General features: G+C 38.9%; 2 protein-coding genes across 3 annotated transcripts; one reads left to right on the top strand and one right to left on the bottom strand.

Annotated features, from left to right (window-relative positions):
* Positions 1–271: 271 nt before the first annotated feature.
* On the bottom strand, positions 272–2,304 carry LOC121802748. Of its 2 annotated transcripts, none has more exons than XM_042202441.1 (3): positions 1,726–2,304; positions 1,262–1,614; positions 272–1,165 (listed from the first exon to the last, which is right to left on the bottom strand). In XM_042202441.1, the coding sequence occupies exons 1-3, from the start codon at positions 1,778–1,780 to the stop codon at positions 1,034–1,036; spliced, it is 540 nt and encodes a 179-aa protein (XP_042058375.1). In that variant the 5' UTR covers positions 1,781–2,304; the 3' UTR covers positions 272–1,033. The 2 variants fall into 2 exon arrangements, with proteins under 2 accessions (XP_042058375.1, XP_042058376.1); XM_042202442.1 differs by having other exon boundaries at positions 1,262–1,597; positions 1,726–2,301.
* A 3,191-nt stretch (positions 2,305–5,495) lies between these two features.
* On the top strand, positions 5,496–13,313 carry LOC121805584 (leishmanolysin-like peptidase). Its single transcript, XM_042205498.1, has 17 exons — positions 5,496–5,986; positions 6,388–6,744; positions 6,843–6,983; positions 7,234–7,366; positions 7,500–7,613; positions 7,711–7,784; positions 7,860–7,934; positions 8,562–8,654; positions 9,046–9,106; positions 9,371–9,703; positions 10,585–10,711; positions 10,796–10,895; positions 11,441–11,510; positions 11,634–11,786; positions 11,869–11,964; positions 12,428–12,747; positions 12,849–13,313. The coding sequence occupies exons 1-17, from the start codon at positions 5,897–5,899 to the stop codon at positions 13,029–13,031; spliced, it is 2,520 nt and encodes an 839-aa protein (XP_042061432.1). The 5' UTR covers positions 5,496–5,896; the 3' UTR covers positions 13,032–13,313.
* Positions 13,314–14,516: the final 1,203 nt, after the last annotated feature.

The raw sequence follows: 14,516 nt of genomic DNA, 5'->3' as shown, positions 1-14,516 counted from the left end.
GATTTATCAGGTGCATGTAGTAGGTGGTATTATGTTTGTTCAGTACCTATTTGCGTATGAGTTGGTTTATCTTTCCCAACTTTGTGCTGAACATTGCCTACCATTATTGTTATATATCAGTATGCATCATATGGTTTATCTTTCCTAACTTTGTACTTAACATTGCCAACCACTATTGTTATATATCAGTATGCCTCGTATGGTCCATTTAATAATTCTAATGGGAAGAGTACAATTTGACAAAGTGTATAAGACAATATAAAAAAAAGCATACAACCAAACAGAGGACATGGATTTATAATTAAGTACTCATTCCAGGTTGAACGAGTCTAATACCAAAATAAAATTTTCGAAGTCTTACAAGCCAAAAGATAATAGATCCTAATACAGAGCATTGTTCATCAAAGGGTTAAGTCAACAAAAGCAAGAATCAAAGTACCAATACTTAATTACATCAGGAATGAATCAAGCCTTCAATAGTTTTTTAGCAAAAAAAAGTTCCATGAATCAAAAAGGATAATAACCTTGACACCCAAATCACAAGTAATACCTAAAAGCACAGCTGCACCAATATTCAAATAAGACCTTCTTTCTTGATGATGCGCTTCACGTAGCCTGACTTTGATGCTTCAGGTAAACCCATGAAGATCTCAAGCCTCGAGTTATCCTTACCTATGATGTCACAGAGATCATATCGTTGATCTTCAAATAGTGCGAGTATGTTGTCAAGTTCATTGAAAACATTTTGCCGAGCCTTCCCTAAGTCCATCTCGTAGCCAATGCGCTTTGATAGGGCGAGAGTTGGTTTCGGCATGAAGCTTTCCAAGCAGCTCGAGTAAGCCATCACCGTCATCACGTCCTTTATGTTTGCGGGTGCTTATCTTGGAAGGTTGAGAATTTTTTTGGCTTTGAGCACTGTCTCTCCACCATGTTCTGTCCCGCCTGTTTCTTGTGCTGGATCACCAACAACAACGTCTTCAAAGCTTAAATTCATATCACTCAGTCCTTCCGACTCAGCCACATGCTCCTCGGGCTAGGAGTTATTTGCTGCCTGCACAACATGCTCTGAATTACCGCATGTGGCCCTATCCTTTCCAAAAATCACTTTCCAATCCTCCAAATACGACCAAGACTTGTTACGCATACGATGGGCATGGGTATCTTGCTGCAACCAGTAACATGAATAAGAATAATCAATGAAAGTTGTTAAAATAAACAAGAGTATGAATGCTAAAACGGATACAACAATTGATGTCCAAACCTTGACAATTTGGTCCCATTGGTCATCCGTGCACGATATTTTGAAATCGCCATTATCATTGTACCCAACGCCACTTCGCTCCAGCATTTTTGACAAGGAGTAGTAGAATTTTTTCCAAGTTGTTATCTTGGACTGAATGTGAGGAGTCTCTTGCAAGTCAGTTGTTGGAAACTCCTTGTGCAACCAATCCTCAATTTTCTTGAGGTACCCAGAACGAAATCCATTGTCACTTTTCCACCCCGTCGCAACCAATTCCTTCATTACAACGATAGGCGATTCTTCTTCTCTGTCAGACCAACTTCGACGCGACCTATCGCAGTTACGGTAGTTGTTCCCCTGAGATTGACTCCCGACTGTTACATATAAACATCATATGGAGAGACCTCAAAAATATACATTTTACAAATCAAATCTAAACTATATTTAACTTTTCTATATGAGGTGTACAATCATAAAAGTCTCACCCGGAGTTCGCTGAGCGGAAGGACCAAGGGGTATGAATCCATTTGAGTGAGACATAACTTATGTGGAAATTGTGGGAATGGAATTCAGCAAACCCAAAATAAAACCAGTTAACTTGTTTTAGCAAAAAAATGTCAGAAAAACATATGACAAAATCACGACATAACCATAGTAATTATGCACATATCAACGAAGATATTAAGCAATATGACACAAGAAAGAGATAAAGCAAGGCATGAACTGTGTATTGCAAATATTTCAAATAAAAATTGAATTTATGCGTACATGAGGACATTTAAATCACCTACTTTGAACAGGAAGAACAACGGTTGGATTTATGTGACTCGATTCAACTCTGCCGTCGTTGCGTTCTTACATCTGTGGTGTGTTACGAAGCCCCGATTTAGTGTGAAATTGTGAAGTGCAGATGAGAGGGATTTATATACGGAGCATTATTGGTAATACATAAAAAACCCTAGGGGTAAAGATGTTAGTCATTGGCTTATCTATATTGCAATATCGTCTACCAAACATCGGACGCGATACTAGTGTAACTGCATAACCCCCAACCAAACATATGTTGTGATAAGATTGGTATGCATATAACCCATCTCGGAAGATGAGATTTAAACTTATCTGCGCTTAACCCATCTTCACAGCCAAACGACTCCTTAAAGGTACTACTCAAATATGGTAAAGTTATAATCTGTGACAATTTGATTTTTATCTAGGTTACTATTGGAAAAAATATACTCCTACGTATATCATAGTTTGGTTTGTTTTGGTTTGTCATAAAACTGAATTGTCAAATTAAGTTGATGTCATAAAATTACAAAATTCAAATATGACATATTGAATTTAATTTCTTATATTTTAATTAATTGAGTGCCCAGTATATATAATTACATGTTTGTTAACATTATTCATTCTATCTTCCACCCGAAACTATTTCTTCCCAAATAATAAAAAAAATCATAGTCATCTTCAATATTTCAAGGCTATTTAATTTTCCCAAATTATTAGATTTCGTCATCTGAGTTAACTATTGTTCTTTATTAATCACGATCTAGAAAAACTCACTCTTTTTTATATTTATTTATATTTAAATCAATATTCTTATTTTTTTCTCCGAGAGATGGTAAGCAAAGGTGGGTAAGAGTATCCACTATGGAGTGGACGCGGCGGCTATAACGGGAAGGTTGTCCGCCCCGGGGGTGGACGCGGCGGGCGTGGCGATGGGGGCGGACGGGCGATCACCGGGTGCGGGGCGAGGACGCGGCGGGGGGGGGGGCGTAGCCGCGCCTATAGGCGCGGCGACCATAGTGGCGGAAACCGCCGCGGCGCATGCGGCCCCAATTTCAATTTTTTTCCTCTATAAATACCACTCCCCACCACCTATTTTTCACCATTTTCACAAAATCTCTCCATTCACTATCTACACAACCACTCTCTAAAAAATGCACCGAGGAGACGACGAATCACCCGACTCTCATGAATCGGGATATGGCAGCAATCCATCAAACCCCTCGGGCTATCCTTCGCAGCCATCGGGTTTTGGCGGATATGCTTCTCAGTCGTCGGGCTTTGGCAGATATGCGCCTCCGTCCCAGCCTTGGACTTGGAATCAATCTCCCCCACCGTGGGCATCGAGTCCACCCCTTCCTCCATCTCAGTCGTGGAGGTCTTCTCCAACTCCGCCACCTTTACAGACCCAACCTAGACACGCTTCACCAGCCGCGTTCGGGTTCCCCTTTCCAAGCCAGCCAATCTTCGTTCACCGAGGCAGATCAAGACGCGTTTGATACTATGATGGGTTTGCTCAGTTCTGGCATCCCAGATACGCCGGCAGCACGGGTGGAAACGCCCGTTCCGACCCGAGGAGGTAGCGGCAGTCGGGGCGGAGGCGGCAGTCGTGGCACCGGCCACGTCGGTGGGCGCACGGGCAGCGGTGCTGGCATTCCGAGTGGCGAGGGCAGTGGCACTGGCGGTAGCGGTGGCTCTGGTTCTGGGTCCAACCGGGGCAAGCCATACACCAAAGACGAGAGCATTGCCGTGGCGAAGGCTTGGGATGCTATCACTTCAGATCCCGTGGTGGGCACAGATCAGGCCGAGGGGAGCTTTTGGAGGCGCGTCATGTTTGCATACGAGGAGTTCAAACCCGACGGCGGCGAGAGGCGCGATCCAGAACAACTCCGGAAAAAGTGGGGTAGGATTCTCCATGCCACCAAGCGGTTCGCGTCCATATACGAGAACAACCTTCGCCACGCTGAGAGTGGCCGCAGCGCAGCAGATGCCAAGAACCTGTCTGAGGGCCAATACCACACGGAGGGCTGGCCGAAGTTCACCTTGTGGGAAGAGTATCTTGTCCTCGCGGATTATCCGAAATTCAGGTCGATCGTGGCGAACGAGGTGGGAACAGCTCCTGGGCCAAAGTGCACAAGACACAACCTTGCCGGCGACTACAACAGTGGAAGCGGCTCGCACGAGTTCGAGCAGTCCGACGAGCAAGTCGAAGAGCCAGCCGATACTCACACTAGGCGACGACGGCCAATGGGACAACAAGCCTCTATCCGCAGCGCCAGAGGGGGTAGAAGTGGCTCCCGCATCCACCAATCTGCCCCATTCCCACAGCCCACGGTGCAACCCCACGAGGTTTTGTTCAATACCATAGACGTGCAGTTGATGCAACAACTGCAAGACGTATGCAGCAAATACGCAGGGGAAACTGACCCGTACGTCAGGAACGTCTACAAGAGGCTCATCACTCGGATTGAGAGTCGACTGGGGTTGGTTGATAATGCGCCTGGGGATACCGCGCCCGGCAGCAGCGAGAGAGGAGGAGAAGAAGAAGAGGAAGACGAGGAAGCCGATTCCGACACCGAGTAGATGGTGGCGGAGTTTTGTAGTTGTATTTTATTTTAATTATTCGTTGTATAATTTTACTGGTTTGCAATACAACGAATATTCGGCCCTAATTACCTCGTATTCTAGTTATTTACACTGCGATTATTTAAATTACACTTGATTGAAACTAAAAAATATTTTAAAATGAAAATTGATTATAAAATTTGGGGGCTATTGGAGGTGTCCACTATAGTGGCGGAAATAGAATTTTGAAGCTATGGACAACAAAATTGGGGCTATGGACAAAAATTGGGGCGGGGCTATTGAGCGTGTCCGCTAAGGGGGAAACAAATACTCCACTATAGCAGAAATATATACTTATATTATTTTTATTTTAAAGTTAAATATTGATTTAGGGATAACTTTATTCCCTTGTCTCTTAATCACAATAATTGATTAATGATCTTTTTTTTACTTTCCACGGCACATAAAAATCGGACCAAATTAGCTTACCACGTTATCCTAAATATACTTGTAATATACTCCCTCCGTCCCGGACTACTTGCACTTATTTCCTTTCTGGGCGTCCCAAGTTATTTGCACTCTTTCCATTTTTAGTAAAAATTATCACCTACAGCCGCAATTGTTGACTTTGCTATACACTCATTCCTTAATCTCCGTGCCGAAAAGGAAATGTGCGAGTAGTCCGGGACGGAGGGAGTACTATATAAAATATTTATGAAAATATAACAATTACTCAAGTTCAATTTTTGAAGCCTCCAATAGTATTATTGAAGGATGACAAAAAATAATTGAATAGAAGGAAAGTAACATAAATCACATTCTGCTTTCGTGAATAAATACAAGCTATTATTAATATTTTCTATATATAATTATAATGATTAATAATATATGCGCGTGAATTGAATTCATCAATTCACCATTACCCATTTTTTCAATCTCCGCACAAAAAGTTGTTCATCTTCGTCTCAGTAATTCAGTATATCTTCCTCTCTCCCTCTCTCTAGTGTTTGCGTAGTGTACTCTTATCTCCTTTCTCTCTCCTCTCCCTAAACTGAAAAATCTGCGAGATTTGGTGCTTGGGAATTGGACAAATCAGTGCACAGAGCTCACACGTATCAAGAGACAAAGAGCTCACATATTTCGGCCGACTTCTTCGAAAACCGAGGCGCCTTTACCATATTTTTTGGGTTTGAGGGTTTTCAGCTTCTGGGTTTTGAGCACGGCCTATAATGCGGCGGGTTTTGAGGCTTTTGCCGATCAGGAGAGCGGCGGCGATTTGAATCAATTGTGGCTGTTCGTTGTTTAATGGAGTTGAGGGTTCGATGTAACCGATGCGCCGGCGAGGTTTCTTCACTCCTGAGATTTGAACTCAATCTTGCTGTCATTTGCCTCAAGGTAAAGATACAATTTCATTTTTGTTGAGCTAATGCTGGAGACTACAAAAAAAAAGGATAATTTTTGGTTCCATTGTTTAATTATTTACTCCATTATTACTTTAAACTTGGGGTGCTTGTTTATGGAAGGTGGGTTTGTCTGTTTACTTTCTTATTTCGTATCTTCGGCAAAAATTCCTTTCTTCTGTTGACATTTTCTTTGTAAAATTGGATCAAGTCAAGTGTTTGCTTAATTGACTAATATTTATGGATGCTAAATTGGGCTTCATTTGGTTTAGTTGAGGGTCTGTTTCTTCAGCTAAGCTTATGGAGTTTGTATTTCTCTCAATGAATTTCAAGTTCTTCTTCAAAGGACAGATAGTTTATACTCCGTATCTGCTAAGTTATCTCTATCGATGTCAGATATTATTAGTGTTGCTTCTATTGGAAGCTGATTTTGCAACAACTGAAGGATTGCAATCTCAAAGGCGAGTAATTGATAAGGACAAAGAGAACATACTATCACATTCTTGCATTCACGATCAAATCCTCGAACAAAGGAAGAGACCTGGTCACAAGGTTTATTCCGTGTCTGCTCAAGTCTATGTTGAGCCTGATTTATCCAAGTCCCTAAAGAGAAAGGGACGTGGGCTGCTCGGTGTTTCTGAATTGCCATTGTCGCATACTGATGCTAAGAAACCCATTAGAATTTACTTAAATTATGATGCTGTTGGTCATTCTTCTGATAGAGACTGCCGGAATGTGGGGGACATTGTAAAGGCAAGTATATTTTTACATATGAAAAATTCTGTTTATACTGTTGATCTGGTACTGATGCTGGATATTGTTTCCCTTTATGCCTATGTTTCCTTTTCCAGTTGGGAGAACCAGCTGGAGCCTCTTACTCTGGTGCACCTTCTTGTAACCCTCAAGCAGATCCTCCTATTTATGGTGACTGTTGGTATAATTGTACACTAGATGACGTAGCTGAGGAGGACAAGAAACTTCGTCTTCGCGAGGTTTTGTTTTATTTATTTTGTTGTTGTATGGTGGGAACTGTAACCTTCGACAGAATTAGTAATTTAGTTGAATCTAAAATGGAGTTTGTTTAAGAATTTCTCGTCAACTCTTTTTTATGAGTTTGCTGCATGATGGGTGGATTACTGATGGGTATAGCTTGAAAAATATATTCTTTAAGCTTAATATTCAATTTAATCCTTAAATTGTTCTATATTGAAACCATGTTATAATATGCTCATTCTACTACAGGCTCTTGGGCAAACAGCAGATTGGTTCAGAAGAGCACTCTCTGTTGAGCCTGTGAGGGGGAATTTGCGGCTGAGTGGATACTCTGCTTGTGGTCAAGATGGAGGTGTGCAACTTCCCAGGGAATATGTGGAAGGTCTATCTCTTGCACAAGACTATAACACTTGATGATTAATGTTTCCATCTGTTGGTTTAATGATTAATGTTTCCATCTGTTGGTTTTTTCAAAATCTCAGCATTATTAAGTACATCTTTTTGATCTTTTTCAGAAGGTGTAGCTGATGCAGATTTAGTTCTCTTGGTTACTACAAGACCGACAACTGGGAACACTCTTGCTTGGGCTGTTGCATGTGAACGGGATCAATGGGGTCGTGCTATTGCTGGTATGGTTCTTTTATTTGGATTAGCTAATTCTCGTTATGTAATTAGCTATTATTAAAGTCGGAAGTTCATTGACCAATATTTTTTTTCGGTGATTAGGGCATGTGAATGTTGCACCTCGGCACTTGACTGCTGAAGCGGAATCATTACTTTCTGCCACCCTAATCCACGAGGTAAGTTAAATCAAGTTAACACATGGGAAGTTAGGTTGCTCTTCTTTATTAGTAGTGAATTTTGCCTTTTTGTAGGTTATGCATGTTCTTGGATTCGATCCCCATGCCTTTGCTCACTTTCGCGATGAGAGGAAAAGAAGGCGTATTCAGGTAAGTCATAGAAAGATTTTCAACATATTGGTTATCAGGAAATTTATCACTATACCAGCACTGTGAATTTAAGTTTAGGAGATTGTCACTGACTTCGTAGAATTAAAATGCCATTTTTCCCACATTGAATATGTTAATGCAGGAATCCTATCTTGTTTATAGTCTTTATTAATTGGATTTTGGTATTTTATGACTCTAATCTACGAAAAGCAAATTCTTTCTGCAAGTTAATATTCTGCATGCTTTCTTACTACTGATATAATTTTGAAATTATGGTTTGGTTATGTAGTTTGATAGCTTGTTGCATTGAATTGAAGTACAAAGTTGTGCCTGAAAACTTTTCCTCTACTTATAATAATCAATAGAGCGGTTCCCAGCGTGGGGCCCTTTTCTTAATAATTTGATAATATTTACTTTTATTTTAGCGTTCATTCTGTAAATGAGACAGCCATATCTGTTCTTTGCCTCAATAGAACTGTAATTAAAATCCCAACCAAAGGTTTTATTTTGAGTTATCAGGGCAAATACACGTGCTTGACACCCACTTTAGATAGTGGATTTTCCACACAACTAGCATGCTCGTAAGATATGTCCTTACAACTATTTCATCATCAAACCTCTTTGTAGGTAACAGAACAAGCTATGGATGAAAAACTAGGACGAATGGTAACAAAAGTGGTGCTTCCTCGAGTTATCATGCACTCTCGCTATCATTACGGGGTAAAGTTATCAGTCCAGTTTTATTCAAATTTCTATTTTAAATGGTTCGTATGCTGGCAAATGTCGAGAAACATTATTTTGATTTCATTTTCATAGTAGTTATGTAGATTATATATATACAATCAGGGTCGGACGCAGAAATTTGTCAGGGTAGGGGCTATATATTCAAATTTTGTAATGGGATAATAATTTCCATATACTTTTTTTATTTTGGTAGGGGCTTTTGCACATTAATTCACACAAATTACTAACAAAATTATAATATTATACAGCTTGAAAAGAAAAAAAAATTTGGGAAGGGCTTAAGCCCTCCCTCATGCTTATGTGTGTCCGCCAGTGTATACAATTATACATTCATAGTGGATAATGCTTCTCACATTTTGGTTGGCAGGCTTTCTCTGAGAACTTTACTGGTTTGGAGCTTGAAGATGGTGGTGGGCGCGGCACATCAGGTTGGTCATTGTATTATTTTGTATATATCCTAATGTTTTTATTTTTTTTTTACATATTTATCCAGACTTTTTCGGATTTTGTATCACCATTTCTAAATTGTTTGGTGTGTGGAATGGTCTTGAGACAGTGAAGATATATGTATCATCAAAATTCAAATCTGAATTCTCGTGTTGAGTTTTTACCTTAGGTTGCAGTTTCACACATTTACGTAAAGTGGAGAGTGGTTGATGTTTGTTGTTTTATAATTATGGTTTTTAATACAGGATCTCATTGGGAGAAAAGACTTCTAATGAATGAGATTATGACGGGCTCAGTTGATACAAGATCAGTTGTTTCTAAGATGACGCTTGCTTTACTGGAGGACAGTGGGTGGTATCAGGCTAATTACAGCATGGCAGACCATCTTGACTGGGGCCACAACCAGGGAACTGAGTTTGTTACATTGCCCTGCAACCATTGGAATGGTGCATATCGTTGCAATTCAACACAGCTTTCTGGATGTACATATAATAGGGAGGCAGAAGGTTATTGTCCTATTATAAACTACAGTCGTGATCTTCCGCAGTGGGCTCGCTACTTTTCACAAGCTAATAAAGGTGTGGTCTGCTGTTGCTTCCGTTGAATTAAACTTTTCTAAGCTCCCTAACAAGTAATGTTGTAGTATGTGCATCCTTTTTGCTAGTGGTTCAGGGTTGCATTTCAATTTATACTCTTATCTACACGTCATGATAGGTTAAAAAGCCATGCATTTTGTTCCTTTATCCTTCTCCAGATATATGTTTTCCACGTTTCAATGCAAGTTACTCTATCAACTTGAAGTCAGCGAAGTTGATCCTTGTTCCCTTTCTTTATCATTTTGCCTGCTGTTCAGTTCTTGAATTTCCATTTTTGATTGGCAAAGGAAAAATCTCGTTTACAAGTAAACTTGACATTTATAAGCTATAATCTGGATAGAGTTGTCAAAAACCCAGTTACTTTTTACTATTTGTCTAAATTTTTTGAGACATTTAATTGCATATCGTATTTTATTACTTTTTGTTTCTTGAATGACCTCCATCCAAAGTGGAAACACTATATGCTTGCAAGTCCATCTCGTCTGATGTTATGTGAAGATCATGAGTTGATGACTTAATGTTTGCTTGGGATTTGCTAACCTTTTCAATATGGATGATTCAGTTTGAAATTTGAAGTATCCTGTTCCTGTCATGTTTTATGTATTAGTGTCTAGTGACAACATCTATCAGTGTGAAATTTATTTATTTCTACCTGGTGGTTTGAATGTTTAGTGCTCTACTTGAGGATTTTTCATCTTTTAAGGGATTGCTTTCTTTGATGTTTGATGTACAATTCACTTCTATGATTTCCTATATACTTATTGTGCATCGTTATTGTAATCCTAGTATTTCACAATTTGGTTAATAGGAGTACTATATCAACTGGCTTGGGGTCCTTAATACCGTGCTTTTTATCTTTGCAGGAGGCCAGTCATCATTGGCTGATTATTGTACATATTATGTGGCATATTCTGACGGTTCATGTACGGATACTAACAGTGCTAGGGCACCTGACAGTATGTTGGGTGAAGTGCGGGGAAGTAATTCAAGGCGAGTTTTATCTGTACCATTTCTGTACCATTATGAAATTCATATATAACAGATAATTACAGTTCGCGTATCCTTGGATAACAGATGCATGGCCTCAAATTTGGTGCGTAGTGGGTTTGTTAGAGGGTCTGCTACGCAGGGAAACGGTTGTTATCAGCACAGATGTTTAAACAACTCACTGGAGGTACAGTTTGCTCTTTAAACATACTCAATACATGTATGCATGCTAATAGTTTTTGTATAGCTAGTTCTTGTACGCTGATATTGTAGAGCATCATTACCCTTTTCCATATTTCGGGACATATTAATTGTTAAATGTTTGAAAAACTTAATACTCCCTCCGTCCCATAGAAATAGGCCGTATTTCCTTTTTCGTCCGTCCCATACAAATAGTCCATATCCATTTATGGTAATCTTTTTCTCCTTCCTTTTTACTTTATCATTTATGGGTCCCACCATCCACTACACAATTTCAACTACTTTTTCTCCTTCTCTCTTACTTTACCAATTACACATTAAACCCCGTGTCATACCCAAATGGCCTATTTCTATGTGACGGAGGGAGTAAAATGGTTTGTTTCATAGATTTAATATTTAGGTGTGAGAAACAAGCAAAACACCAGGCTGTGATACATTCTGATGTAATCTACTGTTAAGCTTTAAATGTCAGATAATTGCATGTGTATTTTAATGTCTTGACTCTAAGAGTGCATTTTGCTGTATTACTAGGTTGCGGTAGATGGACTTTGGAAAGTATGTCCTCAAGCTGGTGGACCCATTAAATTTTCTGGTTTTAATGGTAACATATTGTGCACCCACTAACATGTGTGCATGTGCAGTCACAGATTATCGTGTCTGTTTATTTATAAGTTGCGTCTTAATGCATGTTTCCTTATGGAGTATTGTCACGTCCGTTCTGTAGGTGAGCTGATCTGCCCTGCCTATCATGAACTCTGCGATGTAGATCCTGCCCCTGTATCTGGTCAATGTCCCAATGCCTGTTATTTTAACGGTGATTGCATTGATGGAAGATGTCAGTGCTTTCTGGGGTTTGAGGGCCATGATTGTAGCCAGCGTGAGTGGTCAAAGTTTTTATTTTTCAAGCTTAAACTGCAATCCTTATTTGTTTTCCAACTTGTGTTCTCGTCTGTTTGTAGGATCTTGCCCTAACAATTGTGGGGGTCATGGTGAATGCCTTAGGGAAGGAGTCTGTAATTGTAAACCCGGGTACACTGGAACTGACTGCTCGACAGGTACTGCAATCAAATCGATTTTTCTTTTATTAGGCTTGAGTGGGTTTTTTTTGTTTCATAATTTGTGGGAGAAAATCTCGACTTTGTTGGTGGTTTTGTTTGCTCAGTGAAGTGTTCTATAGTTTGAATTACACGAATCAAAAGATTCATTCCAACATAATATTCCCTAGAAAGAGGTGTCAGCCTGGGTTGGATCCAAGCTACCTACATGTATGAAATTTGAGTGGTGCGCATGATAAGATCTCATGAGAAATTCTAGAAGTCTAATAGTTTCAGTTTTTTAGTCCTCCGATTATATAGTATATATTTACTTAAAAAAAGCCAAAGAAGCTATTGTTGAAGTGAGAAGATGAAGTAATTGTTACATGAACATAAAAATTATTGAAAGAAAAAAACAAATTATTTGAAATATTAACTTTGAAAGTGCCTCGAGTAAGTCCTCTGGTTGTTTGGCTATCTGCAGCCACATGTGATGAACAGTGCAGTCTTCATGGTGGTGTCTGTGACAATGGTGTCTGTGAGTTTCGTTGCTCCGACTATGCTGGCTACACGTGCCAGAACAGCTCAGCGCTTCTCCCAAGTCTATCAGTGTGCAAATCTGTCCTTGAGAACGATATGTCGGGGCAACATTGTGCACCTAGTGAGTTAAGCATCCTACAACAGCTAGAAGAAGTTGTGGTGATGCCCAACTACCATCGCCTTTTTCCTGGTGGCCCGCGGAAGTTTCTAAATTATATAAGAGGCAGAGACTGCGATGGAGCAGCCAAACGATTAGCCTGCTGGGTGAGTTTCTTCACAATGCATAGTTTAGTTTAGTTTAGTTAAGTTTTGTGTTGTTGCTGTCAACTCTAATGCTATTATTGTGTGTTGATTGGTTGAACTAGATATCTATTCAGAAATGTGATGGGAATGGGGACAACCGGCTACGAGTATGCCACTCAGCATGCCAGTCGTATAACTTAGCGTGCGGGGCATCACTGGATTGCTCGGACCAGACGCTATTTAGCAACGAACAAGAGGGAGGTGGTTTGTGCACAGGGTGGGGAGAGCTGAGTTCTTGGTTATGATAGCATTCCCATAAGGGAGTATGTAAATTGTAGGAAGCTTTAGGTATCAAATCAATATTTTCTTGAATTCAATCTTGCTTTAGTTTAGAGCTCCATTTTCCACCCAAAAAAAACGATTGGGAGGGATTCATATTTAAGTTTTTGGCTTTCGAAGAAGAAAGTCCATCTCTGATTCATGTAAAGAGTGAAATTGGAGAGAGAGAGATAGAGATAGAGATAGAGATAGCAAAATGTATCTCGGCTCAAGGCTTTTGTGAAATGTATAGGTCTCATTTCGTGGTCTTCGCACTATCTCTCAAATCAACATATTTTTCGACTTGTTTTTGTCTTCATAATTAAAAAGTTTGCTAATTCGTGCTCAGCAAACTTTTGTCAAATGGTACTTATTAGAAAGAGCTCAGTAGGTAGATTGGTTTATTTTAGAGTTTGAATTTTATAAGATATATGTACCTCGATCTTGATTGTAAGGGTGATTTTATAACTAAGCACGTCCCTTTTGTGAAACTATAGAACTTTTAAGAAAAATAAGTATGACTAAGTCATTCAAGTTGTGATAGATTGAAGAATGAAATGAAAATCACAAATTAGAAATGGGACTTATGGGTTAGTTGAGAATTTAAGAAGCTTGTGATTTATTATTTCAGTTTTGAAAAGTATGGCTCAAATTAGATTTTGACTATCCTTCAAGATTTATTTAAAAATTTATCCTATTAAGTGTCGAACTTATAAAAAAATGACGACCTAATTACAACAATCTTATGGAAAATAAACTAAAAACATTTAACTACTAAAATCTTTTTAAAATATTAATGATTTGATAAAAAAAGATGAACATCTAGACTGTAAGAAAATTTCAGTGTGTGGAGTTTACAATTTCTAATGGTCCTTTATACTCCCTCCGTCCCGCTTTAGCAGTCTCAGTTACTTTTGAGCACTCATTTTATAAAAATAATAATAATTATTTACATTATTCTCTCTTTTACTTTATTATTTTTCCACTTTACCTATTTACTATCATTTTTACAAAACTAGTGTTCAAAGTAATTGGGACTGCTAAAGCGGGACAGAGGGAGTACTTAGTATATCTGCTCATAAAAATATAATCTTAATTGTGAACTATATGGATTTTTAATATAAAATTAGTAAAATAGAAAAAAAAATATTTGAAGTGTTGTGAATGAAAATAAGACAAATAAAATACTTTTGGCAAACACTTATTAATTGTGGGCAATCGTGAAATGTTTATAATATTATAAATCAATTTTTAGTTCATGATAAATAGGATAAAAAGTTATATAGAAATTATGTTGATTTATTAGTTTCAAGTAGGATAAAAAAGCCACATATGCTAATTGAATATAGTTATTGTCTCGCTATGGGAAATACCAAAAATAATACTCCCTCCGTCTATGAAATATTGTTCACCGACAATGCGAAGGAAATTGGATGAAAAAAGTTAGTGGAGTGTATGTCTCACTTTTATAT

Source organism: Salvia splendens, chromosome 5, assembly GCF_004379255.2.
Source record: "Salvia splendens isolate huo1 chromosome 5, SspV2, whole genome shotgun sequence".
NCBI classification, from domain to species: Eukaryota; Viridiplantae; Streptophyta; class Magnoliopsida; order Lamiales; family Lamiaceae; genus Salvia; species Salvia splendens.
This window is presented reverse-complemented; position numbering and strand designations above follow the sequence as displayed.